Raw genomic sequence first — 27,885 nt, 5'->3', positions numbered from 1 at the left:
CCAGCTTCATGCCGACCACAGAGCTAGCCTTCCTGATCAGTTTCTCCAGCCTGGATGAGTCCCTCTTTGCTGTGCTGCTCCCCCAGCACACCACAGCATAGAAAAGTACTCCAGCAACCACCGACTGGTAAAACATCCTCAGGAGCTTCCTGCAGATGTTAAAAGACCTCAGCCTCCTGAGGAAGTACAGTCGGCTTTGGGCTTTTTTATACAGGTGCTCTGTGTTGCATGACCAGTCCAGTTTATTGTCCACCCACAGCCCGAGGTAATCAGAGAGCTAACAGGATTTGCGAGGGAAAAATCTATGTTTCAGATCTGAAAATAGATGATTTCGCTGCACCCTGGGCTGCTGTACATTACCAATCAAAAACAGGCTGATCTGACGGCTGATATGGGCATGGCGGTGGTGATGATGATGGCGATAAAGATATTAATCTCATGCACACATGCCCAATAGATGGCTTTACTCCTCAACATGGCTGGCACGAGCAAATGAGGAACAAACAGGAAGAATGTTTTCCTTTCGTTTACATGTCACAGTATAAATCACAGCTTTTGACATCTTTACATGTGTTGATGAAAAATAAAAGCAGGGTAGATCTCCCCTCAGTTGGTGACGTCCCTTTTATCTACAACCAACACTGTGTCCGCATTTTAGCATTCAATATTTATGCGATTAGATGCCAACAGATGATGAGCTTCAGTTTGAGTATGAATGAGCAGCTCTGCTACATCTACTAATTGTAAGCGTGCCTCTGTAGGATTGATACATTTAAGGGTCTTATTAGTTTCAGTACAGCCTACTGAAAGGTCAAGGTTCACCTGTGTATTTGCACATTCACCCAAAGGGAGATCAAACTGCACTGCCCCTCATGTGCACCACGTGATCGCAATCCAAAAAATCCACCCGACATAAGAGGTGTTAGGGTTGGATGCAGGAGTCAAGTTGCTTTCTGCCTTGAAAAATATTTTTTAGATAATTTTCTTCTATCTAATGTTTCTGATTGCATCATTTGCAAACAGGTTCAGCTGAGGTCACCCTAACCCCGTAACCACCCCACAGTTTTGTAATTGAAAAGCCTACATGTTGCTGTGATGATCGTGACCCTGGTATTGGTGGGAGAAATGATCGTGTGTTACATCATATCTGTGTACAGCTGAGCTCTTTTGCTCACATGAGGTGAGAGGATTGAGTCTGAGATTGTTGAGGGATTAGTCAGAAGGACTTACCAGATTCAGAGATTGAGAAATTAAGGGATAGGAGCACCACACTTGCGGGGTCACATTGTCCCAGGAGGAAAAAGAAAGCACTGAGTCACTGCAGGAAAAAGTGCATGTGAAAAAACCCCAAAAACAAGTTCTGTTTCATTTTTTGGTGCTTTATACATGCACACACACTTTCCTCCTTTCCATCTGTGCCCACACCACCACCCTCTGACTAATTCTCCTGCCCCTGCATGGCTTCACTGTGGGAGAGAAGGAAGGCGTGTCTGCATGAACAGATCTGGGGATCTCAGCTGGATGTCTATGGATCATAACGCTGCCTCCCATTCCTCTCTGCTACGCCCTGCCATCCATTTGAGCGCAGGAGGGACACTTTTCACTGTTTCATTTGCAGCATTTAAAGGATATAGCAGCAGTGGGTCTTTTTCACGTCCTTGGCTTTAGTTTTTAAAGCAAGCTCCAAACTGGAGACTCAGACGGAGACCAGCTGCTGGGATCAGTTGATCCAGCTTCAGGTGTCTGGTTCGGGTGACTGGGCACCCTGTGAGTTCAAAAAGATCTCTTTCGTGTTATCGTTTCCCACAACCTGTCTTCATATCACCATGACTGCTTCATTATCATCATTCCACCTCCGTCGTTTCGTCTTTGGTTTCTTTTCTATGTGCAAATGTATTTAAGAGTTTAAGAGGAAGCATTTTCCAACCACATCAGCTTCATCCGAATGTTAACAGTAGTGAGATAGTGGACACTTGTAAATATGACTTTTGGTTGATGAAATTAGTTTGAGATAAGCCAAAATTCTACTTTCTTTACCTCTTAAACCTGTATCAGATGCAGATGAAGAACCAAATATAGCGTTTTAATTTGCATCTTAACAATGAAACATTGCTGGGGGGGGGGGGGGGATCAAACGAGTGAAAAGAAAAGCGTTAATATCCTCCAATAAAAATAAAGAGTTACAATTTTCATGTATTGATACGAAGGGTTAAGTTTGTTTTTCTCCTTCACCATTTGCTCGTTTCCCATGCAGAACAGTAGAGACTTAATCTACTGTAGTGTAAATCTTTTATGAAGGCTAAATTTGAGAATTTAGAGGCTGGGTGTGTGGTGATTTAGATCTTTGTTGATTTGGCAGCACTAATGTCCGCTTGTTTTGCCATAGATAATAACTTAAGAGATACTGATTTAAATTAAAATTGTCAAGAGTGCTCAGATCAGAGAAACTAGAGTAGTAATCTCCACCTTCTGCAATGTTATCATTGAGTTTTTACTACATATGAAGATGTTACAATGAAGCCATTAAGTCATTTGACAATTTTAGTTATTGTTTTTGTGCTGTTCAAAAGTTTTTATGCCGCTAATTTTGGTTCATCCAGTTTAAAGAACGATGAGCATACGCCACTTATGCCACCGTTTACTAGTCCTCCTGTTCTAGTCGTGGCCAGATTTTAGTGAAACTTACTTAAAAATACACAAGTTGTGTTCAAGGTCAACTCACATTTGTCATATGACGGGCAATAACCTGGGAATTGTGAAGGATCATGAGATGGATGAGCTGCTACGTCTCTGATGTTCTGGTTTCCTGAGTAGTTCTTTTCATATTGCAGATCAAAACAATTGCTGCGAAAAAAGATGGTTAAAATCACTCAACTAATATCTCTTACATGGCCATGATGATGGCAGACATTTACAGAACAAAAACAAAAGAAAACGGATTATTGATATTCAGACAACTTAAAATAGAATCAGGGTGATTTTTATACCAAAGTATTATTAAAAATTATTGCTTCAGCTCCTTATATCAGTGAAAGTCAGTGCTGCTTCTCTCTCCCTAATATTATTATGTGAATATCTTTGATATCTTCCATGACTGCAAAATAATGATCTCTTGTTGGAGCCCTGCAAAAAATGGATTCAATCTAATCCCCAGAAATAAGTCGAATAAAACAAACGCAAAAGTTAAACTGACTTATTGTGTTGCCATAGCAACCTGGCTTTCTGCAAAAAGCAGTCAAGGCTGCTGTTCAGCTGCTCCGTCGAGGTCATGATAAGAAGTGCTTTTTAAACCCTTGTTATCACTGTTTTGGTTCCAGGTGACACAAAGAAGGTGGAGTTCCCCAGAAAAGAGATGGAGGTGGTACAAGGCCAGATGGTGGTGTTACAAGCGTGGTACAGCCCCAGCGCAGACATTTCCAAAAACTCTGTCATTTGGTACTTCTCTGGGAACGAGTCCAAGCAGGTGAGAAGGGAACAGCCGAAGCAGTGTAACGTTGTGCTGAATAGCTGCTCTGACCTCTGGTGCAAAGACAATCGAGAGCCTCTTTAAAGGGATTAGAGTAAAGTACGGTTTGCTGGTTGGTTCTCTGGCAAGCGCTACAGAAGCTTTACATCTAATGCAAAAACTATTAGAGCTCAAACAACGAACTGAACTACTTTGCGTAGATTATTTTCTATCATACAATATCAGTTTAAAGACTGTATTTAAAGCTGTGTTTAGATCTTCTTATTGTTTAATTTAAGCAAGAGGAAGAGAGTAATGTTGCATTGCATGACAATGTTACATTCTGACTCACCCATAGAGATTTTTAAAACATGTTGATATGTAGAGATTAGGATTTTTTCTAAAGCCACTGTCTAATTCATAGTGGAAGGAAGAAGGGGAGGGCGTTAGGAAGGACAATATGCCTCTAATGACACTTGAGCCCTACATTGTGCTGTACCTCTCTTACATAGCACACGCTGCTAGTGAACTTGCACATGCCTGCACATGCACTATGTTTGTGTGTGTTTATATGATTAATATTATCTAAACAGTTTCCAATGCCTGTGAGATTATCTCAAACAGAAAATCAGGCTGAAATTCAACATCCACCATCTGTAGATGCCAGGATTATCTTTATGAAGGACATGGTAATCTGCACATCTTAATATCAGGCAGAATTCAAAAAAATGTTCATTTGAATGAAATAATCCATATCGATGTAGTGATGTCTGTGTTTCTGTGGACGTGTTCTCTCCGTGCAGGTGATAAACTTTAGCTCAGGTGAGGTCGGACACGGTCAGAACGAGTTCACAAAAAGAGTGGGCTTCAGTGTGGCCATGCCCTCGGCCAACCTCTCCATCTACATCAATAACACCCAGGAATCCGACTCTGGTCGCTACACGTGTATTATCATCATCTCCGGAGCTCCTGGCATTTCTGGGGAGATGAGCCTTAATGTCAAAGGTAATGGTCCGCAGCGTCAGAGGAATTTCAAAGGTTAGATGTAATCAGAAAGTCTGCAGTGCAGCTCACACACTTCCTCGGATTTGGAAGTTCAGGCGAAGTAAATGCTAAGCATATTTTAAAGGATTTAGGATTAGACCAGTCTGTCAAAAATCATATATTTATATGAGAAAGCACTGTCCACATAAAACTCATCTGCTGTTTAGGGATTCGCTGGGCTCTCAGGTTGTTATGTCATCCTCCAGCAGCAGATTGAAACGTACTTTTTTTTTGCGGCGTGGCTACTGCCCTGAGACATTTCCACATCGCTGGCGCTGCATTACAACTACCATAGAAGTTCACTAAATGGGGCTGCTGGTGTAGCTTCTTATCACACATGTTTTAAATCACTAACATTATCTGTCCCTCTGCCCAGTCCCTCCTTCTCCCCCAGTGTGCACCATGACAGGGAACCCAGTGGTGAAGGGCAATGTGACTCTGAGCTGTAAGTCCAGTCATGGAAAGCCTGTCCCTCAGTACAAATGGACCAAGGCTGCACCCATGTCTGAGGTCTTCTTCTCTCCAGTGCAGAGTAAGTATTTTCCCAGCACGCAATGCCTAAACTTAAATTACTCGTCCCCCCTCCTGCCTGCAAAAACAACTCTCCACCCACTCCATATTTGCTCACTTGGTGTCATGTTCATCCTTTCAGGTTATGTTTGCCCAGGTTTTGCATCAGCACTGAAAAAAAAGTCCCCATCGAGCAGTGTGCTCTGGTGATTATACAAAGACTGTAAGGACCTGTTTCACAGGCGTCATACTGTGGCAGGAAAAAGCACACCGATCATTTCAGGTTCCTGCTGTTGTTGCTAGTTTGCTGTGGTGTTTCACTGATGCAACTGATGGAACAAAGCCATCCTTAAAGAAGCTGGTTTCACTTTGGCTTTACCTCAGCAACATGGGTTCAGAATGTCTCCCATTAAAGATGAATGTCTCAGAGGTAAACATGGTAATACCTGAGCAAAAGTGTTTTTATTTCTATTATTCATTAACTTAGTGTTTCACAACAGGAAGAGTTATTCAAACTAATTTCCAGAAAGAGTTATCATACTGAGAATACAATAGGATAGCGGAAACTCTTCCAGTATGTTGGACCAGGTCACTTTCCATATTCCGCTTAATTTTCTGACTGTAAATCTCTATATGCGTTTTCATGCTGTGTCAAAAATGAAAGACCAGCTATAAGATATAAATTCAAGACCTTGAAACTTCACATATTACATCTGCTTTGTTTCATGAAATAACAAGAAATCAGCCATAAAACCGCTTGATGGAATTGATGGAACTATTTTAAGCCTCTGAAAATAGTAGACTATGTATAAAAATGGCTGTAATTCCTGAAAAGTTCATGCTAAATTTGTTGTGCAACCCTTTAAATTAAAGCGGAAAGTCTGCACTTCCGTCACATCTTAACCGTTTGATTTTAAATCCTCTGAAGAGGCAAAAGTACAAAAATGTTGTCTTTAATTATGGAACTAACTGTATCTTTTAAAAAAGGGCCACCAGTTGTTATTATGGTCACATACTTAGTTAATCAAGTTTCAAAGTTTAGCAAAATCACACATTTAAAAATAACAACTAGGAAAAAAATAACCCGCTAACAGAAATAACAGAAACCTTGCTCGTCTCAGTTTATCCACAAAAAACACATAGATGACAACTTGAATATGCAAGAACCAAATCACATAATCCTGCTGAGTTCAGAGAATTGTTTTATTGAAGTGATGAAAGTGAATTGGAACACATGGTCAAAGCCTGCCAAAAAGACCATAAGACGTGGAGATTTGGTACTCTGTTACAGAGCAAAGCATCTTAGATCGTTGGAAGAAAGCTGTACTTTCTTAATGATGAGTTTTTCTGGGAAGGGGGTGACCCCAGCACTTCTAAATGTTAAAACACTGGTTCAGGAAACATGTCCCCGGATTTAAATCCCTTTTAAAATCATCAGTGAGATTTAAGCAAAACAGCTGCAGCACAAAAGGAAAGGAATATTAGTGAATTCAATATTAGTGAATATGAGAATATTAGGAGCAGAACACAAAAGACAGGAACGTTTGTCAGAAACTATCAGAAATGTATATTAATCATTATAGCAAAATGCACTGCTTGATCGTCACAGTATTGCACACAGTCCGTTAAACCTCGGGCATATCAGTCTGTCCAGTTAGGACTGATAGATCATTATGAATACATTTAGTGCAAATGAAAGAGGGTTTTACTTGTAGTGGCCACAGATTGTTGCTCTCTCCTTATCCCTCCTGATTGAGTTTGCTCTAGTTTTGTTTTGTGTTGGTGCCCTCTTCACTACTGGCCAACAGAGTTATTTGCATCTCCCATGACAGTCTATCAGTCATTACATGAGGACATAGACAGAGCCGTAGAAGTGCATCAACCAGGAGGACTGGTATATGCTCCTTTGTGCCAGGAGGAACAGAAGGACCGCTGACAGAGCCCTACAGAATGACCTCCAATGGGCCGCGTATGTGCATGTTTCTGACCAAACTGTCAGAATCAGACTGCGTGAGGGCAGCATTAGTCCCAAATGTTCTTTAGAAGAACCTGTCCTCTGTGCATCTGCCAAAGAACAGCAGAACTGGTAGGACTTTTCTCTCAAAATATGACAATAGGTTCACACTGAGCAGATATGGATGGTGTGAAAGAGTCGGAAGACGCTGTGGCGAATATTATAATGCTTCCAACATCATCTGTGAAATGAATGGGGCACCAGTGATCGACCTGCCAGTTCTAGTGTTCGGCTGCGTGATGTCAGTCTGTGAACACATGCTGCACTAAAGGATGCCGATCCCTATCATCTATCACCTCCTGCTACTCCTCGTACAAAGGAGCAGATACCAGTAATGCAGCTCTCCTCCTTGTATCCATTTCCTAGTATCTCCTCCACACTCTTGAGGCTGTTCTGGGAGACACAGCAAAGCTTCTTGCAATGGTACACATGAATGGGGATGTGCTCTCCTGGACAAGCTGGACTACATGTGCAACCTGAATGGACTGCAGGTACTGTCTCATGCAAAAGTAGCAGCAAGATTACTAAGAAAAAGCAAAATTGCAGAAAAGTCATTCAGAGTGTATAAAGAGAGAGTAATGGTCTGTGGCTACCACATGCAAAACCATTCCACTGTTGTGATCCTCTCCAGCACACCTGTTGTCACTTTCATCTGAACCACAGCAGGTGAAATGGATTCACAGTGATTCATGATTCCCAACTGAACAGATTGACCCTGTCAAAGTTTAATTATTTGAAGCTGTTTTGTCTTTGTTCACTACAGTATAGTGAATAAATAAATGATTCCCTTGAGTTTTATTGTTTACACCAGCAGGATAAAGGGGTTGAATAATTTTGACTGCAGCTGTAAATGTTTCAAATGGACTTCAGAGGAAGATCCTCGATCGTGGCATGACGCACAGTGTGAAATCCTCTTTACTGAATGAGACACGTAGCATTCTCCTTTCAACGTGCTGCACAAGCGCAAGAGAGAAAACAGGAATTTCTTGCATTATTTTTCACAAAGAAAAAAAAGACGCCATCTGTTTCTGAGCAGTAGGACTTTGGCTGATTGATTGAGTATTGACTTAACTGTTCTGATCTCTGGCCTTCATCTCTTTAAGTCCTCAAACTCATAACATGAAAACTACTCCCTCTGATTATGCATCCTCTCACATGCTTTCAACACTCGAGCTCCAACCCTGCGCGCATCTTTTTATGCACACTGATATATGCCAACTCTGTGACACTTGAACTTTACTCTGCCCATCACTGCTTATCCCTTTCAGCAGTCTCTCTCTCTCTCTCCCTCTCTGTTTTTTCCTCTCTCTCTGCTGATCCTCTCGCCGCACTTCTCATTTCCTGTTGGCCTAGGTACCTAATCTAACAAGCCCCATGTCATTACTTGATCAGCCCCTCTAAGAAGCATAAGTTGGATTTGGGACAGAGAGTGCAGCACATCTTGCTACCCCTCCCTTCAATTTCTACCATTCCCTCTCTACCTTTCATTTAAGCTCACTCTCTTTTTCATCTTTTTGTAAAAAAATAATTGAAAGAGTGGAGAGCCTGCCCCCAGACCATGCTTGTCCTTGGGTTCATGGGTAAGGGCTTTCAGTCATACGTTTTTCAGTTATTCCCCATACTCTTTCTCACCTCTACCTGCAAGAATAATTATGTTTGTAGAGTCAACATGGCACTCCTTAAGCTCTAAGAAAGCTTTAAAGGAAAAGACAAATCAACCCCATTTGTAATAATGCTTATAATAGTATTTTCAAAAATTTGAAATAAAAAGACTAGATTCAAACTCTATAAATATTAATTATAAAACCACTCAGTTGTCTTTATTTTAACCATTTGGAATTGTGAACCAGTGTTTTATGCTGTAATCTTTCCTGACTATTTCCATGACAAGCAGGGGTTAAAGTGGGCTGGAACAATCTGGAACAGCACGAGTAATTAAATCTGACAGACAGGTTATTGTACAGTGGTGAACAAATCTTTTCCCCTTTCCAGATTTCCTGTTTTTTTGGTGTGTTTGTCAAACTTAAATGTTTCAGATCATCAAAGAAATGTAAATATTATACAAATATAATGCAGGTAAAGAAAAAATGCATTTTCTACATGAAGCTGTTTATTATTTAGGCAAAAAAATAATTATCTAAATCTACATGGCCCTGTGTGAAAAAATAAGAAATAATGTAATTGAGATCTCTTAGTCTGGTAAAGTTTATAAAGCCATTTCTAAAGCTGTGGTACTACAGTGAGAGCCATTATCTACAAATGGTGAAAACATGGAACAGTACCCTAAGAGCACAAGGACGACTCATCCAAGACTTTAAAAAGACCCCAGAACAACACCCAAAGAACTGCAGGCCTCACTTGGCTGAGTTATGGTCAGGTGTTCGTGACTCTTTAGTAAGAAAGAGACTGGGCAAAAATGACCTACAAGGCCAAGTTCCAAGACGAAAACCTCTGCTGAGCAAAAGGAACATAATGGCTCAACTCAGTTTTGGAAGAAAACATCTTGATGATCCCCAAAACATTTGGGAAGATGCTCTGTGGACTGACAAGACAAAATTTGAACAGTTTGGGACATGTGTGTCCCATTACATCTAGTGTAAAAGTAACACCACATTTCAGAAAAAGCAGAAAAGGAGACTGTCGGGCCATCTGCTTCTGACCTCAAGCACACTTTGGTTCTGCAGCAGGACAATGATCCAAAAAACACCACCAGAAATGAAGCCTTCGGAGTGGCCTAGAATTCGATTCTAGCATGTGGCATGACCTTAAAAAGGTGGTTCATGCTCGAAAACTCTCCAGTGTGGCTGAATTACAACAATTCTGCAAAGATGATTCTGCCAGAATTCCTCCACAGTGCTGTAAACTCAGTTATTGCAAACGCTTGATTACAGTTGTTGCTGCTAAGGGTGTGCCAACCAGTTATTAGGTTTAGGGGCCATTTACTTTTTCACACAGGGTCATTTTTTTCACTTAATAATAAAGGCTTTCATTTAAAAACAGGATTTTGTGTTAACTTGTGTTATCTTTCTCTAATATTTACATTTGTTTGATGATCTGAAACACTCAAGTGTGACAAACAGAAAAAAAGAGGAAAATCGGGAATGGGGCAGCACTGTATATCACTATTGAATGAGTTCATTCTTCATGTGCTGCAGGCTGTGGTGGCTGCCAGGGGCAGCTTGGTGGTACTTACTCAGTAACAAGAAAAAAACTGACATCCCAAGGCCCACTTACACTTTCAACACATCCCTCTTTTTATTGTTGCTGTGATGCGTTCATGGTGCAGAAGTAAATTTGTTGTGGTACTTAGCAACTGGGTAGCTACTGAAGTAAGCATAACAGAGTAACATTTTTTTTTAAATGGCAGGTAGTTTTAAATGCAACATTTTAATCAACTTAACAAATGTCACCAAACACACACAACTGTTTCCGTGCAGTTTTTCAAAAAGTGGACAGTTTCTGTATTTCCCAGGGGGAAAAATGTTAATGTGTGACATTGACAGAGAAAGAAAGGGAAGAAAGGAAAGGAAGATCAAAGGTTATTTTCAACAGTAATCATTGCTCAGCGTGTGACATTTTTATGGACTAGTAAGTTAAAATTTATGTGTAATTTTCTGATTCATTTTAGAGTGCTTAATTAAAATTTTGGATCTATAGGTGATGTGTTGCTAAATTATGTTTTTGTGAAATGTCTTCCAAAAACAAATTTAAGTCATTTAAATTTTAAGAATATACTGTTCAGGCTAGTGCAGGGTACACTGGTTAGTTTACAGTAATGCAGTGCGCTTGACTGGTTACAGCTAGGGCAATGTTACCAGATTACATCAAAGGTAGCAGACATCAAGGTATAAACCTTTTATACTAGCTTTATTGTATCTAGTTAGGGGGTTGGAAATCGGCCATATAGCCTGTGTAACATCTGCTTTAGATATTGTTGAATTCAGTTGGTTGCATCATCAGACAGAGCAATGAATATTAGAGTAGAAACCCAGGTCAGCAGATCACAGGTTGTACACAAGGACAAACCTACTGGAGCTTACAAAACAATGTCTTATGTGCCCTTTTTCTAAGTGATTCTTAAGACTAAGACTTGATCTTGGTGTTCCCCACCTGCCAAATCCCACTTTAACCCCTCATGACAAGGACTTTTAAACTTCCAAGCCTCATTAATATTAAGCGGAAGGGTTGACTTTGTCCTTTAAATCTTTGCAGTATGTTGTGTTAGATTTAGCTGTCATCCCATTGCAGTTTTTAACTGTGTACTATAAGATTATGTTAATTTATTATTGTGTAGTTAAGCTATGATGTGGGTTAATAAATAAATATGAATATAGTCAATAATAACCCTAAATTGTATAAATTTAATATGCTTTCATATTTTATTACTTATATATGAATATTTCACATGTGAAAAACATGAATATGATTTTCTTGCAGATATGGATAAAAATATCTGTAACCCTTTCAGTCACTTTTTAGCTTTCATGGTTAGCGAGTTAGCACACAGAATAACTGACTTAATCCAAGAGGACCTAAATATCACACAATAAAGTTTAAACTTTAAAAAAAAAACACAGCAAGCAATGTTTAAACCATATATTGAAAAAAATCTTATACAGTCATTGATTTAAAAAATAGTTAATGTTTGCTAGCTAGCTAGTAGCTAATTAGCTTTAGCTTGATGTGCTAGAAATTTGTTCAGCAGCTAGTTTGAAGTAACTGTAAAACTCAAAGGAATTGTTCAACTGTTTAAACTCATTAACTTGATATATAAACTTTGTAACAATGCTATACAATTTGCAGTTTAGTGTGCTATAAATAAATGTTTATTAATAGCAAAATATAAAATTAGTAGGCTACAATACGAGTAATTAACAGTTTCTGCTGGTAATAGTTTTACTTATTTAGCTAAGTAAAACTATTATTATTATTACTAATATTACTGTTATTATTATTATTATTATGATTACATATTGTCTGTTCACTGTAGCTTTTTACAGCATATATGCTGTGTAAAAGTCTCAAGCCAACACTCATTTAAAAAAGAAAAAAAAAATTGCCTCCAAGGAGTCAGATGTTCTAAGTTCTCCAGGCTTTATAAAGGGTTTAATAAAAAATATATATATATATTATAATTTTATAAAAAATAATAATTTTGACCACCTTTTTAGCTATTTAACACTAACCTATGACTTATTCAAGCATAAAAGAGGCACCTAAAGTCAAGGAGATTTATGGTGCAGAGTGCAAAGATGTCAGAATAAATTATGTTATTGTAAAAACCTATTTTTTTTTTGCCCTATATACTGTATCTGTTTTAATATTGTTACTGCAGCCCAAAAACTCTTGAGACACTCCTCATACTAAGGATATCATTTAAACATAGGCATGAAATTAATAGATTTATGAGTGAATAAACAGGGAAAGGTGTCTTTTATGCTTCTGTTTTAGTTGTGCTTCTTACTTACTCGAAATTTTATCAGCTTATGGCTGTTTAGCCCTTTAGGTCAGAATTAATGTTATACCCTTTACTGACATCCAAACTAAACATGTTTGCTTACATTGCTGTGCAAACTAATCCTGCATTCGATGGGCACATATGCCATGTGAGGTAGCTGACTATACTATTAGCTGCAAAGTCTGCCAGTTTCCATGAGTCACATGTCATGTGTCAAGGCTTTGACAAATGCTGCTCATTGACCTTGCAGTGATGGCAGCATAACATGAGTAATGGTCCCATCTTGACATGAAGTCGCACTTACTGTAACATCAGATCCCTGCAGCTCTGTTGCCACGGGGATCTGTGATCACTGTGCAGGCTTGAAATCGCTCCAAACGAGTCAGCTGATACGCGGCTAATCTGTCACAATTAGGTTGGGGCCTTCACAGCTGTTTTTTAGGCCCAGGGATTAAATAATCACAGCAGGACAGGTGCATATCACCCTTATCCACAACTGTTTTTCTTGGGTTTATTTTGATTTCTCACGCATAATGTTAACACGCTGGTCTTAAGCTTAATAAGCATAGGCATAATTTATTTCTACTTTTGATTTCAATGTTTTTTTAAGACCTAGAGGGGCAGGATATATGTCAGCAGCTTCTTCTTCTTCTGTATTTATTGAAAACACAACAGATTTAGAAATTATTACATCTGCCTACCTTAGCCCTCCTTGTAGTAGTGAAACAGGAGAGACAAAACAAAGCTCAGTCCAGCCTTTGCCCAACCAAAACTTTGGGATTAGAGCAGTTTGGGAATAATTATTAAAGATTTTGCTCACACCTTTCCACTAAATCTACTTCTTTTGCCCTTTGTGACTGACTCAATGCTTTACAGTCACTTTTTCAGGGGAGGGTTTCCAGTAAAATCAAACACACCTACTCTCAGTTGCCGCCATGAATCAAAATGAGATCAGATGAAGGCGTGCTGCGATATGACGTCTCAGATTGGATTTCAGAGGATTTGCTGTGATAAATCCAGCATGAAGCTTGTTTATTTTTCGACAGCCTATGTCTGCAACATAGTATTTTAAGATCAGATGTGCTAAGAGGAACAGATTGTGAGACTGATGCACATGCTCTCACTGCATGTGTGAGAAAATATGAAAACAAAAACTCATGTCCAGCATCAACAGACTAGTGTTGTTAGATTGCAGCAATGTAACATTTCTTTTCCTCCACTAAGTAATGGAAACCAGCCAATAATGGCCAGCCAATAATTATATTCTGTATTAACACTGCAATGATATGTTGAATACATTAGTCTTAGCATGATATAAAAAAACAACAAAAATAAATAAAGTGATACTAACATAATACTTGTGATACTGATAGAAAGAATCCCATGTTTAAGTTTAAAAGAGAAAACTAAGTTGCAAACGAACAAACTTTTTATTTTTAATAAATATAAATCCAGTTATAGTCAATTGTAATTGTGTATATATAGTAAGTCTGTTACTTCGTACTGTAGTAAGTTCATGTGTTTAGTTCCCTTGACGTTTTTCTTCTTCCTGGCTCAGATCACATAAATATGTGATTGTGAAGAGTGTGTAACTACAGTTGTTTTTTTCAGATGAGAGACACGGTACCCTCAGGCTGAGCAACCTCACTAAAAGCATGTCAGGGAAGTACATCTGTCGAGCCAGCAACACCGCCGGCTCCGACAGCTGCTCCATTAACCTGGAGGTTTTCACCTGTATGTACACAGCATGAACTCTGTTTTTATTCTCCTTCACCCCAGAGTATTTAAAAGTTTGTTTGGGAAATCACCACTCCATCTTTGTTACGTTTCTCAGCTTCCAACGCAGGTGTGATTACAGCAGCTACTCTGGGGTCAGTGGTGGGACTGGTGGCCATGGTGCTGTTTCTCATATTCATACTGAGGAGGAGAGGGGACACAGAGGAGGAGATAGCCAATGAAATCAAGTGAGTTTCACTGTCTGTAGAGTGGGCACTTTGTCACATTAAATCCTCTTTTATGCCTCTACAAGATCACAGTGACGCCATGCGTGGCTTATTATATTCTAATAAAAACATCATTAAACAAATTGCTGATGAGTTTAATATGTTATTCCCTTGTTTTAGGACATGTTGAACAGTAAAATTATGTCAGTTTTGTAAATTTTGGTCATTCCATGTAATCCAAAAGGAGGATTAGCCTGGATTTTCTCATTGGTTAATCACTTGTGATCAACAAGTCATTGGCCAATAAGCATCCAGTTTCCCTTCTCCAGTTTAAAAACACCACATAAAGGTTAAAATGCTCATCTCATGTCTTCAAACAGAAGTTTACCATTAAAAGGCTTATATCACCGGAGCTAAGGCTTTATACAGTCTATGTGTACATCATGTATTTCTTGACAGCTGTCAGAAATGTGGAGTAGTGAGATGTAATTTCTGTGTCCAAAAAATGATGATGATACAAATGGAAAGTAGAGTGTGTCGTCTCTGAGCACGACGTGACAGTAAAGTCATCCTATTCATCCTAAAGAGGCCATTTGGAGTCGAAGAGGGTAGATCCTGTTTTTTCTCATTATTTTGAATCCAGTTGTTTGGAGCAGGGCTTTAAATTGACTTTTGCTCAGTGTGAAATGTGCAGTGTTGCACATCATCCAACCAGAACCCCTGCACTAAGATATGGTAAGCGCCATAATGTGTGCCCTCCACCTCACGATGTAATGTACCCACAAATTTTCCAAAAAAAAACAAACAAGCCTTCTGCTTCTAAGAGTCCGTTTACAGTAATGCAAAGCAGTGATTCAGCAAGTATGTGTTATCTGTGTTTTCATGCTATCCTAGTTTTTGTGCATTTTTGAACATTTAACCTTTGTAACTGATACTGTGTAAGTAGAGCATCGTTTACACTAAATCAGTAGTTTACAAGCGCGTGATTGTTAGGAGATCACGTGAGTATAAAATACTGTCACTCAATGTGTTTTGTTGACAGTATTGCAGCTGCAGTGTCCGTTATCGTTTTACTTGAAGCACTTCACTTCTGTTTTGTTTTCTGTCTCCTTTTTAATGATTTTTCTTTCACCCTCTTTCCTTGCTTTTTACCGCAGGGAGGACGCTCAGGCACCAAAGCGAGTGTCATGGGCAAAGAGCAACACAGGCTCAGATGGTATGTCCAAGAATGGCACGTTATCCTCCATAGCCACCAGCCCTCAACCACGAGACCCCCATCAGCCCAACTTCCACTATCCGTACTCCCCGATATCAGCTTCAGACGCGAGCTCAGTGATCAACGCCTACCAGCTGCGCCCTGGAGAAGCCAATACCTTACAAGGGCTTCCTGGCTACAACATCGGAGGCACGCCGTCGCGTAAACACAGGCGGCCTCCGAGTGCAAACGGGGCTCCTTCGCAGGTTCTCAGGAGCCCTGCGGTCACCAACCCCAAAAGAACTGAGGGGGCGCAGCCTCAGATGGCACCTCCACCCACTGTGTCCCCACAAGTTAGTTCCTCCACTCTGACATGCATGGGAGCTGTTGCTGTCATGGTGCCTGCTCAAAGCCAGGCTGGATCACTGGTGTAACGGCGTGGGAAGCAAAGGACAGAGAATCCCTCGCAATGAAGCGCCCTTTCTCGGTGAAGGCCTGATAGGTTGAGAGAGAAGGAAAAAAACGTGCTTCACTGGAACAAACTCTTCCTTCGGTTTGTTGACGAACCAGTGCAGCGTTCTTCATTTCAGTTTTCTTTTAAATGCTGCGATCAGGCTCATTAAAGAGAAATATATTTTTATTTCCATGCTTAGAACGAAAAGAAGTGTTGATTTTACGTAGCAGCATACAGTGATATTGTAAACCGTAGCAAGCAGGATGGTTTACTTGCGATTGTCGTGCAATGTTTTGGCTACATTTCTATGATTTCTACAACTTCATTGTAAAGAGATTTTTCTAATTTCATTTTTATGTTATTTTACCTGGATGTGTAAAGTTCACTTTTCTCAGGCTAACTGCACTCGTTCAGAGCAAAAACACACAATTCAGACACTGAAAATAGTTTCTAGAGTTTCACATTTCTGGCCCACATTCATGTTCACATCAAGAAACAGTTTCAGTGTGGGTTGAAGACTGATAAGGACTCAAAACGTGATGATTTTGCTTGTTATGGTAGCTGGAATGTAACCAAAGTAGTGAGTATAAGTGTTAAAGGCGATGGTTTCTGACTATTTTGCTTAAAATTGTTGAGTATAACAAGATTACTGCAAACATATGGCAGAGCCAGTAGTGGAGACCGCTCAAGAAAGCGTCCATCCTCGATATCTGACCAATGTTTTCTGCTTGTTTGTTTTCATGATTTCAATTACACTGAACTCTGGAGATAACGATGCAATGATGTTCTGATGTTGAAATACTACATGTAGCACTTTTAATGCAGTTCTGACTGTTGATGGAATTTTGTTTTTCAATAAAATGTTCTGCAGTATTTGACTAAATATTGATCAGTTCCATATTTAATGGAAACAAAAACCTAAAGGTGCTAAACTGCAAATGAAGTCCAATTTAAGAAAGCTTTATTTGGAGTGTAACATTTCATTATATAACCTTCACAGCACCTGTGACATATTTCTGTAATTCTGCAAAAAGCAAAGAAAAGGATGAAATACAGTAAAATTGCAATAACCATGAATATACATAAGGATTGAAAGACCACTTTAGGGACAGTGATGCTGGGATTTTATGAACTGTTACTTTTTCTTATTACTTTTTCCTCTGTCATCTCTCCGTCGCTGGTGGATGAGTTTAATTACCTGGGGTAAACCCTTCAAAGCAACAGACGGAGTGCCAGCAGGGTGGAGCAGTTGGAGACGAGTGTCAAGGGTGATTTGTGACAGAAGGATTGAAAAAACTACACTGAAGTTGGTTGTGCTAACTTACATTACATCTGATGTGGCGTACACATTCAAACATGGAGTCTAAAGGGTTTATTTATGACAATGATGCTGATTTGCGAGGGTTATTAGATGGAGGGTGGGTGGATGAACATACACTCAAGTCAGGAAACATTCATTGAAACTATGATGTGCAGGGCAGCACCAGTCATACTGTAACAAACCAGATATGAAGACCATAACAACATGGTCAGTTTAAATCCAGAGGACGAGCTTTATCACGACTCTGACAGCAGATTTCGGGAAATGATCATCCTCATCACTTCATTGGTTCCTTTAAGGGAAACAAAAGCAGGAAACAGCTGGTGAAAAACAGCATCACAGTTGCCTTACATGAAACCAAAGGAGCCACACTAAAATATGACAAAAGACAAACAAAAAGGCTAAAGAGAGAGAAAAAACCTCACCTTCTAGGATCTGGTGGACTCTGATGTCCCGGACAAACTGCTGCACTGCGTAGTCTTTAAGGTAACCGTACCCACCGTGCATCTGAAGAGCCTGGTTGCAGATCTGTTGAATACAAGCAGGAAAAAACATAAAAGATCACTTAATATAGTTAATTTCATGCTTTTTAGCCAAATACTGTTAATCCTCCTTAGCACTGCTCACATTAAAGCACTCGTCTGTGGCAAAGAGCTTGGCCATGGAGCAGATGGCAACAGCATCGGGGCGGTCCTCCTGCAACGCCTGCGCTGCTTCACGTATCAAAAGGCGAGACGCAACCAACTTGGTGGCCATTTCTGCCAGTTTGAACTGAAGAAACTACCATATTAAAAGAGAGGGGGGGGGGGGGGGGGGGGGCGTGAATAACAGTGGCAGGACAAGTATTCTGTTTCACTGAGTTTTCACTAAATAAACTGAAAACAGGGGAACCTGCTTACCTGGTTGTTTGAGAGTGTTTCTCCAAACTGCTTGCGCACTAACAGGTGATCCCTCGCCAGCTGCACAGAAGCATGCGCCGCCCCAAGAGAACAGGAAGCTGGCGGCAGAGTATTTAGAGGAAAACCAGTGAGTAAGTTGTTTGGCTTTGTTTTAAACGCCTTCATGTCAATGCCAAATACTGTGTGACCACAAATACTGACGGTTTGAGCTGAGTTATTACTGAGCAAACCACTGCTACTGGTCATAACCAAGGGCATGCTCATTTATAAAAGTGTGTTAATCCAAATCTACTGAAACCATTCGTCATGCCTTAACCAACTCAAGGTTTCTTTAAAAGCACGCTGCACGCAATTTATGCACAAATCTGTTTCCCCCGAAGCTCGTTGAAGCCCAATTATGATGCAGATTACATACTGTTACTTCTAGCTTTAAAAAAAAAAAAAAGATTTACATTGGATTGTAAGTATAAAAGACACAGTTTTTGGATGCTTGGCTACTTGGGTGGTGTTTTCCTCCTTACCAATATTAATTCTGCCTCCATTCAGGCCTTTCATTGCGAAGTTGAAGCCCTGTCCTTCCTCACCGAGCCGGTTCGCCACTGGAACCGCACAGTCCTCAAATATCACGGCCCTGGTCGGCTGAGAGTTCCAGCCCACCTGGAGGACAGATTGTTTTTAACAGCTGATTGGCTCAATTCTGCCATCTAGTGGTTGAACACCAAAGTGGCGCAACTGTGAAGTCGTACTTTTTTTTCTTTTTTGCCAAAACTGAGGCCGGGGGTTCCCTTCTCCACCACCAGACATGAGATACCTTTAGGTCCTTTACCTCCAGTTCTGCACATCACGACGTAGACATCTGTGTCTCCTCCTCCACTGATGAAGGCCTAAAAAGTGCCGAATAAATTAGAGGAGCTTGCATTTCTACAGACCTTAAATGACATGAGCGTACAGACAGGTCTGAGTTACCTTTGAGCCATTCAAGACGTAATGGTCGCCTTTCCGCTGAGCAGAGGTCAGAAGAGAAGCAGCATCGCTGCCGCTGCCTAAAACAAAGATCGCAGGTTGAACTTTAACTAAAGTACTCACATGTGTGGAAGAACAACATACATGTGAAACGAATTTCTCACATAGACAGCTGTGAATAATTTTACACAAAGAACTCTGCTGTCTTTTCGCATGCAGACTCACCTGGTTCAGTGAGACAATAGGAGGCAAACTTCTCCATAGAACAGAGATCAGGACAAAACTTTTCCCTTTGCTCTTTATTGCCATAGCTGTCTATCATCCAGGCACACATGCTGCAAAGATAAGGAGGACAGAGGAGATTAACATGCAAATAAATAAATAACATACACTCTCTGGCCACTTTGTTAGGCATACCACTTCAACTGTTTGTTAACACAAATATCTGATCAGCCAATCACATGACAGCAACTCAGTGCATTTAGACATGAAGACACAGTCGAGTCGACCCAGTGATGTTCAAACTGAGCATCAGATTGGAAGAAATGTGATTTAATGATGGTGTTGGTAGAATACGTGCTGGTCTGAGTACACAGAGTACCACTCCTGTCAGCTAAGTACAGCAAACTGAGGCTAGGATTCGCACGAGTTCACCAAAATTGGATACTAGAGATATGTTGCCTGGTCTGTTGAGTCTCGATTTCAGCTTCAACATTTGACATGAACAACATGAAAGCATGGATCCATCCTGCCTTGTATTAACAGTTCAGCCTGCTGAAGTACCAATTATTTAAATGCTAAAGTGAACCTGAGTATTGTTACCGACCACGTTCATCCCTTCATGGCCACAGTGTACCCATCTTCCTGTATGTATAATCCAGACAAACTGACACCTGCTGTAAATATGGCGTCTTTTAAAAATGCTCCCAACCAAAATAATCTTATTATTCATACTTGTGGATGCTGATGTAGGCTGTGGTGCTCACACATCCCGTGGACAAAGCCTCAAAGATGATCGACGTGTCCAGCCGAGAAAGGCCAGATCCTCCAACATCTGGCTGAACGTAAATCCCACCGAAACCCAGCTGGGCCGCTTTACGCATGGTCTCCACTGGAAAGATTTCCTGAGTGGGGAAGAAACATCTAACCATTAGCACACCCTGCCTAGTGCTGTTACTAGTTACTTATTGCCTAATACTTATTTTTACTTTTTTTTTCTCCTGATCAGGACTTTGGATTGATACAAAAGATTGCCTTTATATGAGCAAACATGGTTTTGAACCCCTCACATCTGTTGCTTTCACGTTTGATTAATAACAGTGTTTTAAGCCTCCTAGCTCATACCTTTTGGTCCCACTCTGCCATGTGTGGGGCCATTTCATTGGCTGCAAAGTCAAAGGCCACTTTTTGAAACTCCTTCTGTTCATCTGTGAGTCCGTGGGAAGCTGCAGACAAAGAGCGGAGGACATTAAATACAGAAACTGCTCTGTGTGCTTTTAACCATTACATACTGTTCATATTTCATGTCTTCACAGTCTGGCTCAGGTCACGTTGAACCCAGGCTAAGAATTCCCTCATAAGTGTCTACAGCATATTGTTAAACAGAGATTCATTTAGAGTATATAAATAGTCACCTTTTTTACTCACTATGTATTTATAAACCTATATTAATCTCTAGCTCTCTTCCACAGTCTTTGTCCTGTCTTTGTCCCTCAACCCCAGCCAGCTGTGGCAGATGGACGCCCCTCCCCGAGTCTGGTTCTGCTGGAGGTTTCGTCCTCCTTCTAGTTTTTCCTTCCTAGTGCTGCCAAAGCGCTTGCTCACAAGAGGTCATATGAGTGCTGGGTTTTTTCTGTTTTCTTTGTATTATTGTAGGATCCTTACCTTACAATACAAAGTGCCTTGAGGCAAATGGTGTTGTGATATGGTGCTATATAAATAAAATATAATTGAACTGAACTGAAAAACATCTAATATCATAGAGTATTATGTCCTGTTATACCTAACACATTACAACATAACAGCTACGATGATTTAAATAACATCTAGGTGTTGAATAATCCGAAAGAGAGGGGCGGTGCTAAGGAGAGGCGTGCAGCTTTCTCTGCCTTCCGACTGGAACTGAGATCTAACAAACCAACCAATGACAGTCGGCTGCGATAAATAAGTAAATAAAAGCGCTGAATATGTGTAGCATAAGCTTCTTTTTTTAAAAATCTTAATCAGCAGTCACGTTTGTTTGCTACAAAGCTGTGTGACTACTTAACATATCGCTGGTTCATTTCATTGCTTCAGGTCCAATGAGGTAAATGAAAGAAACAGAGTTTTTAGAGCTACTTGTATTACTTAAAGCTAGTAGATCTCGTTTTCTGGTACTTACGGTCGATGCATGCGGCTATTCCTCTTCTCTGTGAGTTTCCGCTTAATGTTACACGATTTTTACATATTCTGGAGCCCAGCCGGGCTATTCTCGACAGAGCTCCTACAGCAGCCATGTTTACCTCTACAGTGGTGAGTCACTCGGCAGCGGGACTGCTGGTTATTGTAGTTTGTAGTCGCACTTCCGGCTTGTATTACGCATTTAAAGGTGCCATATTGAAACGGGGTTCGTTTCAATTAAACGAAATGTTGAAAGTAAATATTTTAAACATTTATACATGTTTAGAAATTTTACTTTGATTTGTTTAATCACATGAAGTAATTCATTTATGCTAGATAACACAAGTGAGTATTGATATTATGCTTATGAAAAAGTTTTTGAACTACCACGGCATTTATTTGCTGTTATTTATTCAGATGTATGACATGACCAGTTTGATTATTACACTACAGTGTAGGGTCCATAACATTATTTTTTTAATTGTATATCTTTTTAAATAATGATATTTAAATTGTGAAATGTAAATGATGGAAGCTTGTGTCTACCACTGATTTATTTTTTATTTTTTTCTTTTGTTAACGTATTCACTTATTTTGCCATCTGTAAGTGAATATTTCAGGTTCACATCTCAGAATTCAACTTGAGAAGTTAATATTTTGTCTTAATAAATCAATAACATCTCAAGTTAATTAAAAATTTTTACAATTTACACTCTGCCTGGCAAAACTTATTTTGGAAACAAGCTTCCATAAAATTGTGAAGCTTGCATAAATGAATAAATGTATATAGCTTTGAGAATCCTTTTAACCTTTATACATTAATACCAACAATTCTGTAGGCTTTAACACATAACATAACACTTTGTAACCTCATATTTACTTTCTTTATCACATATTCTCAGACTATTTATTTTATTTTGGATTCACTTTAGTCGTTTCCATGTGTATCCTGTACACACTGAAAACTTACAATAAAGTTGACTTTGACTTAACTTACACCCTGTTTATTTGTAGGTTATAATAATAATAATAATATATTAATAATAATAATAATAATAATAATAATAATAATAATAAAAATAAAGGGGGTGTTATTGTCATAAAAACTGAAGTAAACAGGCAAACGAAAAATAAATAGACAATAAAATCCGATTAATTTAATTCCTAATAAACCAAAAGGCCTGAAAATAGTCACGTGTTCCCCGTACCAATATGGCGGCAGTGCTTCTACAGCGGACACACGGCAGTGGCTGGAGAATAAATCGAGTGCACCTATACGGTTTTTAGGTCACGTGTTGCAGTTTTTTCCGCGGGATTGATGGCTGGAGCTGTGCGGAGCTGAAGGTACGACTCCATGACTGATTATTACCGAGTTTATCTCCGGACAGTACGTTACGTCTAGTTTGCACGCATTCCTGATGCTTCTGTGTTTCTGCTGCTTGTTAGTGTCTAAGCAGTTTACACATGTAAATAAGAGCACTTATTCAGAAAACATTTAATAATACCAGCATTAATATTGTTAACTAGTGCAGTATGTTTTTCTTTAGTTACAGCAAGCACTTGAGTCACACCAAATACAATTTGTGGTTGTGTTATTTAAGTTGAGGTGTTTCTAACCTTCAGTCTGCCACTACTGATGTAAACTGTGGTTATTAAAAATATATGTTAATAACACTTCTCAAATTAAAGCTTCCTACATGAAGAAGATAATCACGGCTCATTGGAAGACTGCTGTGCTTACCAACATTAATTGCGGCTGGACGCAACTACCGGTAAATAAAGCCAAATTTATGTGATCTTGGACTCATTTTGAATGATTTTTAGAGTAGTCCGTTTGGGATTACATAAAGAGACAAGACACTGACCCAACCTAATGTTCTTCAGTTAACAACACTTTGTATGAACTTTAGAAAAGTATAAATGGATATAAATATAAGGGATGGAAATCATTAGTGGATAAAAAGGAAAAAATGCTGATTGTCTGAGTTCTTGGTGGGAGAGCTACCAGAGTACAAGTTATACCTAAAACTTCTTGTGTTTTTGCCCTCACAAGCTTTACAGAAACAAACCATCCAAACCTTTTGTGGATCTTTACAGAGTCAAAGAGATGCCACCAAAGAAAAAGGCCAGAGTCAGTAAAAGGAATACAGGTTCAGGTAGGTAAATCAAATCACAGAAGAAAATCACCTGTCTGATATTAGAAGGTTAATACACTCATCCTGGGCATGAATCTCAGAGTAATTTCAGGATTTCTAAGGAGTTTCCAGGGTAGAATATTTTATAGCTACATCTTTAATTAATTAACCAAAACCATTGGGTGCACAAGTGTGAATTTATTTTGAATTTAGTCTCAATTTTATATAATGAGTCAAGTGCATTCAAACACCCCCACTAATATTTGGTTGACTGTCCTTTAGCAAGCTGCACGTCAACCACACACTTTGGGTGGGCATCAACAAACTTCATGCATAATTCTGGCTGCATGTTTGACCACTCTTTTTTTGAAGAATTGGTAGGGTTCATTCAAATAGTCCAAAAATGTTCAATAGGGTTTAGGTTGGGGCTTTGGGAAGGCCATCCCAGAAGCTTAATGTTAACCTGCTTTATCAATTACAAAACCAGATTTCACATGTGTTTGGCATCATTGTCTGATTGAAACACTCAATTGTGTCCAGGTTGATTTGAGGTGAAGTTGAACAATTTGGACATAGTTCTCCTCCTTCATTATTCCATCTACTTTGTGCCCATGATGCTACCACCACCATGCTTGACAGTTAGTCCATGGCACTGTAAAACTAACTTCACTGTAGACAGTTTTCCTGTTGTTCCATTAGTTTCCCGTTCATGCTAGGCTTGAACCTTTTTGGTCCTTTAGTTGTTCCTGAACATCTGAACCAATTTCTGCTCATGCGAGGGTGACAGTGTGGGTCTTCTTCTAGAACCCCGGAAAGTTGTGTTTGCACTGATTATTTTGGAATCTGCATTTCTAAGAGACATTCCCAACTTGTGTTAATCTACAATTCTATTTATTAGATGTTTACTAAGTTCCTTCGATTTTTCCATTGTTCTGAGTATTGGTCAATCCAATGGGTGCTGCCAAAGAAATAACAACATTGCAGAACCTCCAGTGCCGCTTATTATTATAACTTAAGCGCTTGTTCTTGTTTTTTAAAGTCATCACAGATTTATGCTGTACAATCACTCCACCCTGGAAAAAGAACGGTTCAAAGAAATCATTAAAAACACCAAATTATTGTGACATTCAACCCCTCGGAGAGTGCGTGTAAACACAGTTTTAACTAAAGAGTGCTTCCAAACCACAGGCAAAGATGATGACAGGGAGCCAGTGTCCCCAGCTTTGAAGAAGAGGAAAGCTGCAACTTCTGGTGGAAAAACTGACGAGAGCTCGGCGTCTTCTGGTTCTCCACAGTACAGTCGCTGGCTGATGAAGTCTGAGCCCGAGAGCCGCTTTGAGAATGGCATCGACGTAAAGGTATGGAGCAGCACCAGCTTTGTCAGCGCATTTTAAAGTGTGAGCTGGTCTCACTTGTCTGATGCTTCCTGTTCACTCTACAGTTTGGCATCGAGGACCTGAAGGCTCTGCCTGATCAGACCAGCTGCTGGGATGGCGTTCGTAATTATCAGGTAGAGTTGCAGCACAGAGTCCTGCAAAAAGAAGATGTTTATCTGAAAAAAGGAGCAATGCGCTGCTACTCCTGAAAGGGCTTTTCTGTCTCTGCTCACTGCACCACTGTGCAAATTATTTTTGAATTTGCTATGCTTATCTTCTGCAGGCACGCAATTTCATGAGGCAGATGAAAGAGGGGCAGCTGGCTTTCTTTTACCACAGCAACTGCAAGGAGCCGGGGATAGCAGGACTCATGAAAGTGAGTCGCTCTTCTATATTTAGGTAAAGCTCGAGACGGGCCCGATGTTCAGCTTCATTTCCTCTTTCTAGGTTGTGAAGGAAGCTTATGTGGACCACACTCAGTTTGACAGGAAAGATGTGCATTATGATGCAACCAGCAAACCAGACGACCCCAAGTGGAGCATGGTAAGCTGAACGCATTAAGCGCAGTTAATGATAAGACTCAAGCTTGAAGGCTGAGCTCGTTCTCTTCTCCCTCAGGTAGACGTCCAGTATCAAAGGATGATGAAGCGTTTTCTTCCTCTGTCGGAGCTTAAAAAGCACCACCTGCAGCATCGCGCTAAGGGGGGGCCCCTCAAGGACATGGCGCTTTTTACAAGGGCTAGGCTCTCTGTGCAGCCTCTCAACACCGGTATGACAGAAGCGGAAAGAAAAAAGTAAATAAATAAACAAATAAAAGAGAAATAGCTGTGAACACTGTTTCTTTCTTCGCAGAGGAGTTTGACTTCATCTTGAGTCTGGAGGACAAAGAGCCACTGTAAGGATTGACTTCACAACGCAGCAAAATCATCACAAGTACCATTGCTTCACTGTAACTGTTAACGTTTATTAAAGATATTAAATATTTTTATTAGACATCATAGTCCAGATTCAATCTGTGAAAACACAAACATGTGGTTATGACTTGAGTTTCTTGGAACTGGATGGAAAGCAGTGCCTCTTTATAAAGTATAAACAGAAGCAGCATTAATTATGGCTGGCCTTTGCTCTCAGAGTAGCGTCAAGCATCATTTTATTGACGTTATTTAATTCATAATTTATAAACGGCAGCATATTTTACGACTCCTGATACCCTTTCAACGCTCGTGTTATCACATGGGAATAACTTGACATTGTGTGCTCAACTGCTGCCCGGTGATGACAGAGTGAGTGGGAAAATAAAACCCGCAAACAGCCTATGTGGCATGGCCTTCCAGGTATTTGCTTAATTGCAAAAAAACAAAACAACAACAACAACATGCAAAGGGCTCTTGGTAAATTTTCCTTTTTGTAGACTGTGGGGGACCCACATTAAATGAATTTAATGTGCTGAATGCTGAAAAGTACCTTATATAACCTCTGATGAGATGCTGGTTTGGAAGTATTAATGCTGTTGCTGCAGCCCGATGCCACAACAACAACTCCCGTATTATATGTCAGAGTCAGTCAGATGGTGTAGCACCATTTATCTCCTAACTGACATCACTGTTATTTAAATAGTTTTTATTAACTATTTCCAATTGATTTACTTGAATAATTGTGTATGCTGATGCAAAATAGCTACTTCGAACAGCAGTGGCTGAAAAAGCCCAGCCTGCTTTGGAACCCGAGCCCTGGGGCACACTGTGTGTTTCCACTCATGAAGTGTGGCCCAGGGCTCAGGTCACAAAGCTCCAGAGCGCTAATGACTGAATCAGTGTGTTGATATCTTCTGTGGTCTTTTCCACAGTCATAGTTTTATGAAACATTGTCTCCTTCGCTCTGGTTGTCACATTAGGATAACATCACCTTTAAGTTTTAAGCCTCGTCTTTAGTTGAGACCTTTCTCTTTACGTGTTTAAATTACACCTCAAAGCACATGCATGCATGTCCTCTTTCACCTGATGTTACTGTTGTTAAGATAAAACTTATAATTTTGACACGGATCTCCTAAGAACCCACCAGAACGTAGAAACCTGTTATAAAACCGATATACAGACAAAGTCTTTTGTGGAAATGTCCTTATAATGAATATGTGGTCCAGCAGAAGTTGCTGTGGCTTGCTTGCACCGTTGCCTCAGAAGGTCCTGAGTTCGCCTCCAACATCTAGCCAGGGCTTCTGTGCGTGGTTTGTATGTTCTCCCCATGTTTGCATAAGGTCTCTGGTTTAACCTAACCCTACCCTGCCCCACCCCATGTTTTAAAGACATGCAGTTGGTAGGGTTAGATTAATTTGTTGTTCTAAATTGCCCTGCATCAGACTGGTGACCTGTCCGGGGTATACCCTGACTCTTGCCCTATGATAGTTGGGATAGATCCAGCCCTGATGAGAAAAAGTGGAAGAGAATGGATGGAAGGACATTTTCCTATGAGAAATTCAAAATAAAAATCTACTAATTTTGCAACTCATGAGAACTTAAAAATCAAACTGTACAGTCATGATGTGTATGTGAAAAACTGAAGTATATCATATCATTCAGTAGCTTGTAAAACCACCTTCAGCACCAATAAACTGATTGTCTGTATCCCTGTATTAGTCTCTCACATTGTAGAGGGATTTTGGCTCACTCTTCTTTACAGCATTGCTTCAGTTTATTTAGGTTTGCAGGGAGTCATTTATGCACAGCTCTTAGAGAGGTTAAAGTCTGGAGTT

General features: G+C 39.9%; 3 protein-coding genes across 7 annotated transcripts in view; 2 read left to right on the top strand and 1 right to left on the bottom strand.

Moving 5' to 3' along the window:
• esamb (endothelial cell adhesion molecule b) overlaps positions 1–16,936 on the top strand; it is a 64,757-nt gene extending 47,821 nt beyond the window's left edge. Inside the window, exons 1-8 of one of the 2 annotated variants that reach the window (XM_082503973.1) lie at positions 1,470–1,767; positions 3,318–3,463; positions 4,039–4,134; positions 4,249–4,450; positions 4,866–5,021; positions 14,083–14,205; positions 14,306–14,435; positions 15,572–16,936. In XM_082503973.1, coding sequence (XP_082360099.1) covers positions 3,353–3,463; positions 4,039–4,134; positions 4,249–4,450; positions 4,866–5,021; positions 14,083–14,205; positions 14,306–14,435; positions 15,572–16,043 — 1,290 coding nt within the window. In that variant the 5' untranslated portion in view covers positions 1,470–1,767; positions 3,318–3,352 and the 3' untranslated portion in view covers positions 16,044–16,936. Of the gene's footprint in view, positions 1–1,469; positions 1,768–3,317; positions 3,464–4,038; positions 4,135–4,248; positions 4,451–4,865; positions 5,022–14,082; positions 14,206–14,305; positions 14,436–15,571 lie in introns of those variants that run through there. The other variant, XM_082503972.1, reaches the window with a different exon arrangement.
• A 71-nt stretch (positions 16,937–17,007) lies between these two features.
• acad8 (acyl-CoA dehydrogenase family, member 8) lies at positions 17,008–21,798 on the bottom strand. Its single transcript, XM_082503974.1, has 11 exons — positions 21,627–21,798; positions 20,591–20,691; positions 20,201–20,370; positions 19,472–19,581; positions 19,250–19,326; positions 19,030–19,167; positions 18,805–18,940; positions 18,284–18,381; positions 18,012–18,164; positions 17,810–17,912; positions 17,008–17,676 (listed from the first exon to the last, which is right to left on the bottom strand). Exons 1-11 carry the CDS (start codon positions 21,739–21,741, stop codon positions 17,621–17,623), a joined length of 1,257 nt encoding a protein of 418 aa, XP_082360100.1. The 5' UTR covers positions 21,742–21,798; the 3' UTR covers positions 17,008–17,620.
• A 1,049-nt stretch (positions 21,799–22,847) lies between these two features.
• thyn1 (thymocyte nuclear protein 1) lies at positions 22,848–26,129 on the top strand. Of its 4 annotated transcripts, none has more exons than XM_082503975.1 (9): positions 22,848–22,969; positions 23,315–23,397; positions 23,679–23,781; positions 24,949–25,118; positions 25,202–25,270; positions 25,420–25,512; positions 25,584–25,679; positions 25,755–25,905; positions 25,989–26,129. In XM_082503975.1, exons 2-9 carry the CDS (start codon positions 23,323–23,325, stop codon positions 26,033–26,035), a joined length of 804 nt encoding a protein of 267 aa, XP_082360101.1. In that variant the 5' UTR covers positions 22,848–22,969; positions 23,315–23,322; the 3' UTR covers positions 26,036–26,129. The 4 variants fall into 4 exon arrangements, with proteins under 4 accessions (XP_082360101.1, XP_082360104.1, XP_082360102.1 ...); XM_082503976.1 differs by having other exon boundaries at positions 22,857–22,969; positions 23,723–23,781; XM_082503978.1 differs by lacking the exon at positions 23,315–23,397 and having other exon boundaries at positions 22,856–22,969; positions 23,723–23,781.
• The last annotated feature ends 1,756 nt before the right edge of the window (positions 26,130–27,885 follow it).

Source organism: Aulonocara stuartgranti (assembly GCF_965226115.1).
Source record: "Aulonocara stuartgranti genome assembly, chromosome: 14".
Lineage (NCBI taxonomy): Eukaryota > Metazoa > Chordata > Actinopteri > Cichliformes > Cichlidae > Aulonocara > Aulonocara stuartgranti.
This window is presented reverse-complemented; position numbering and strand designations above follow the sequence as displayed.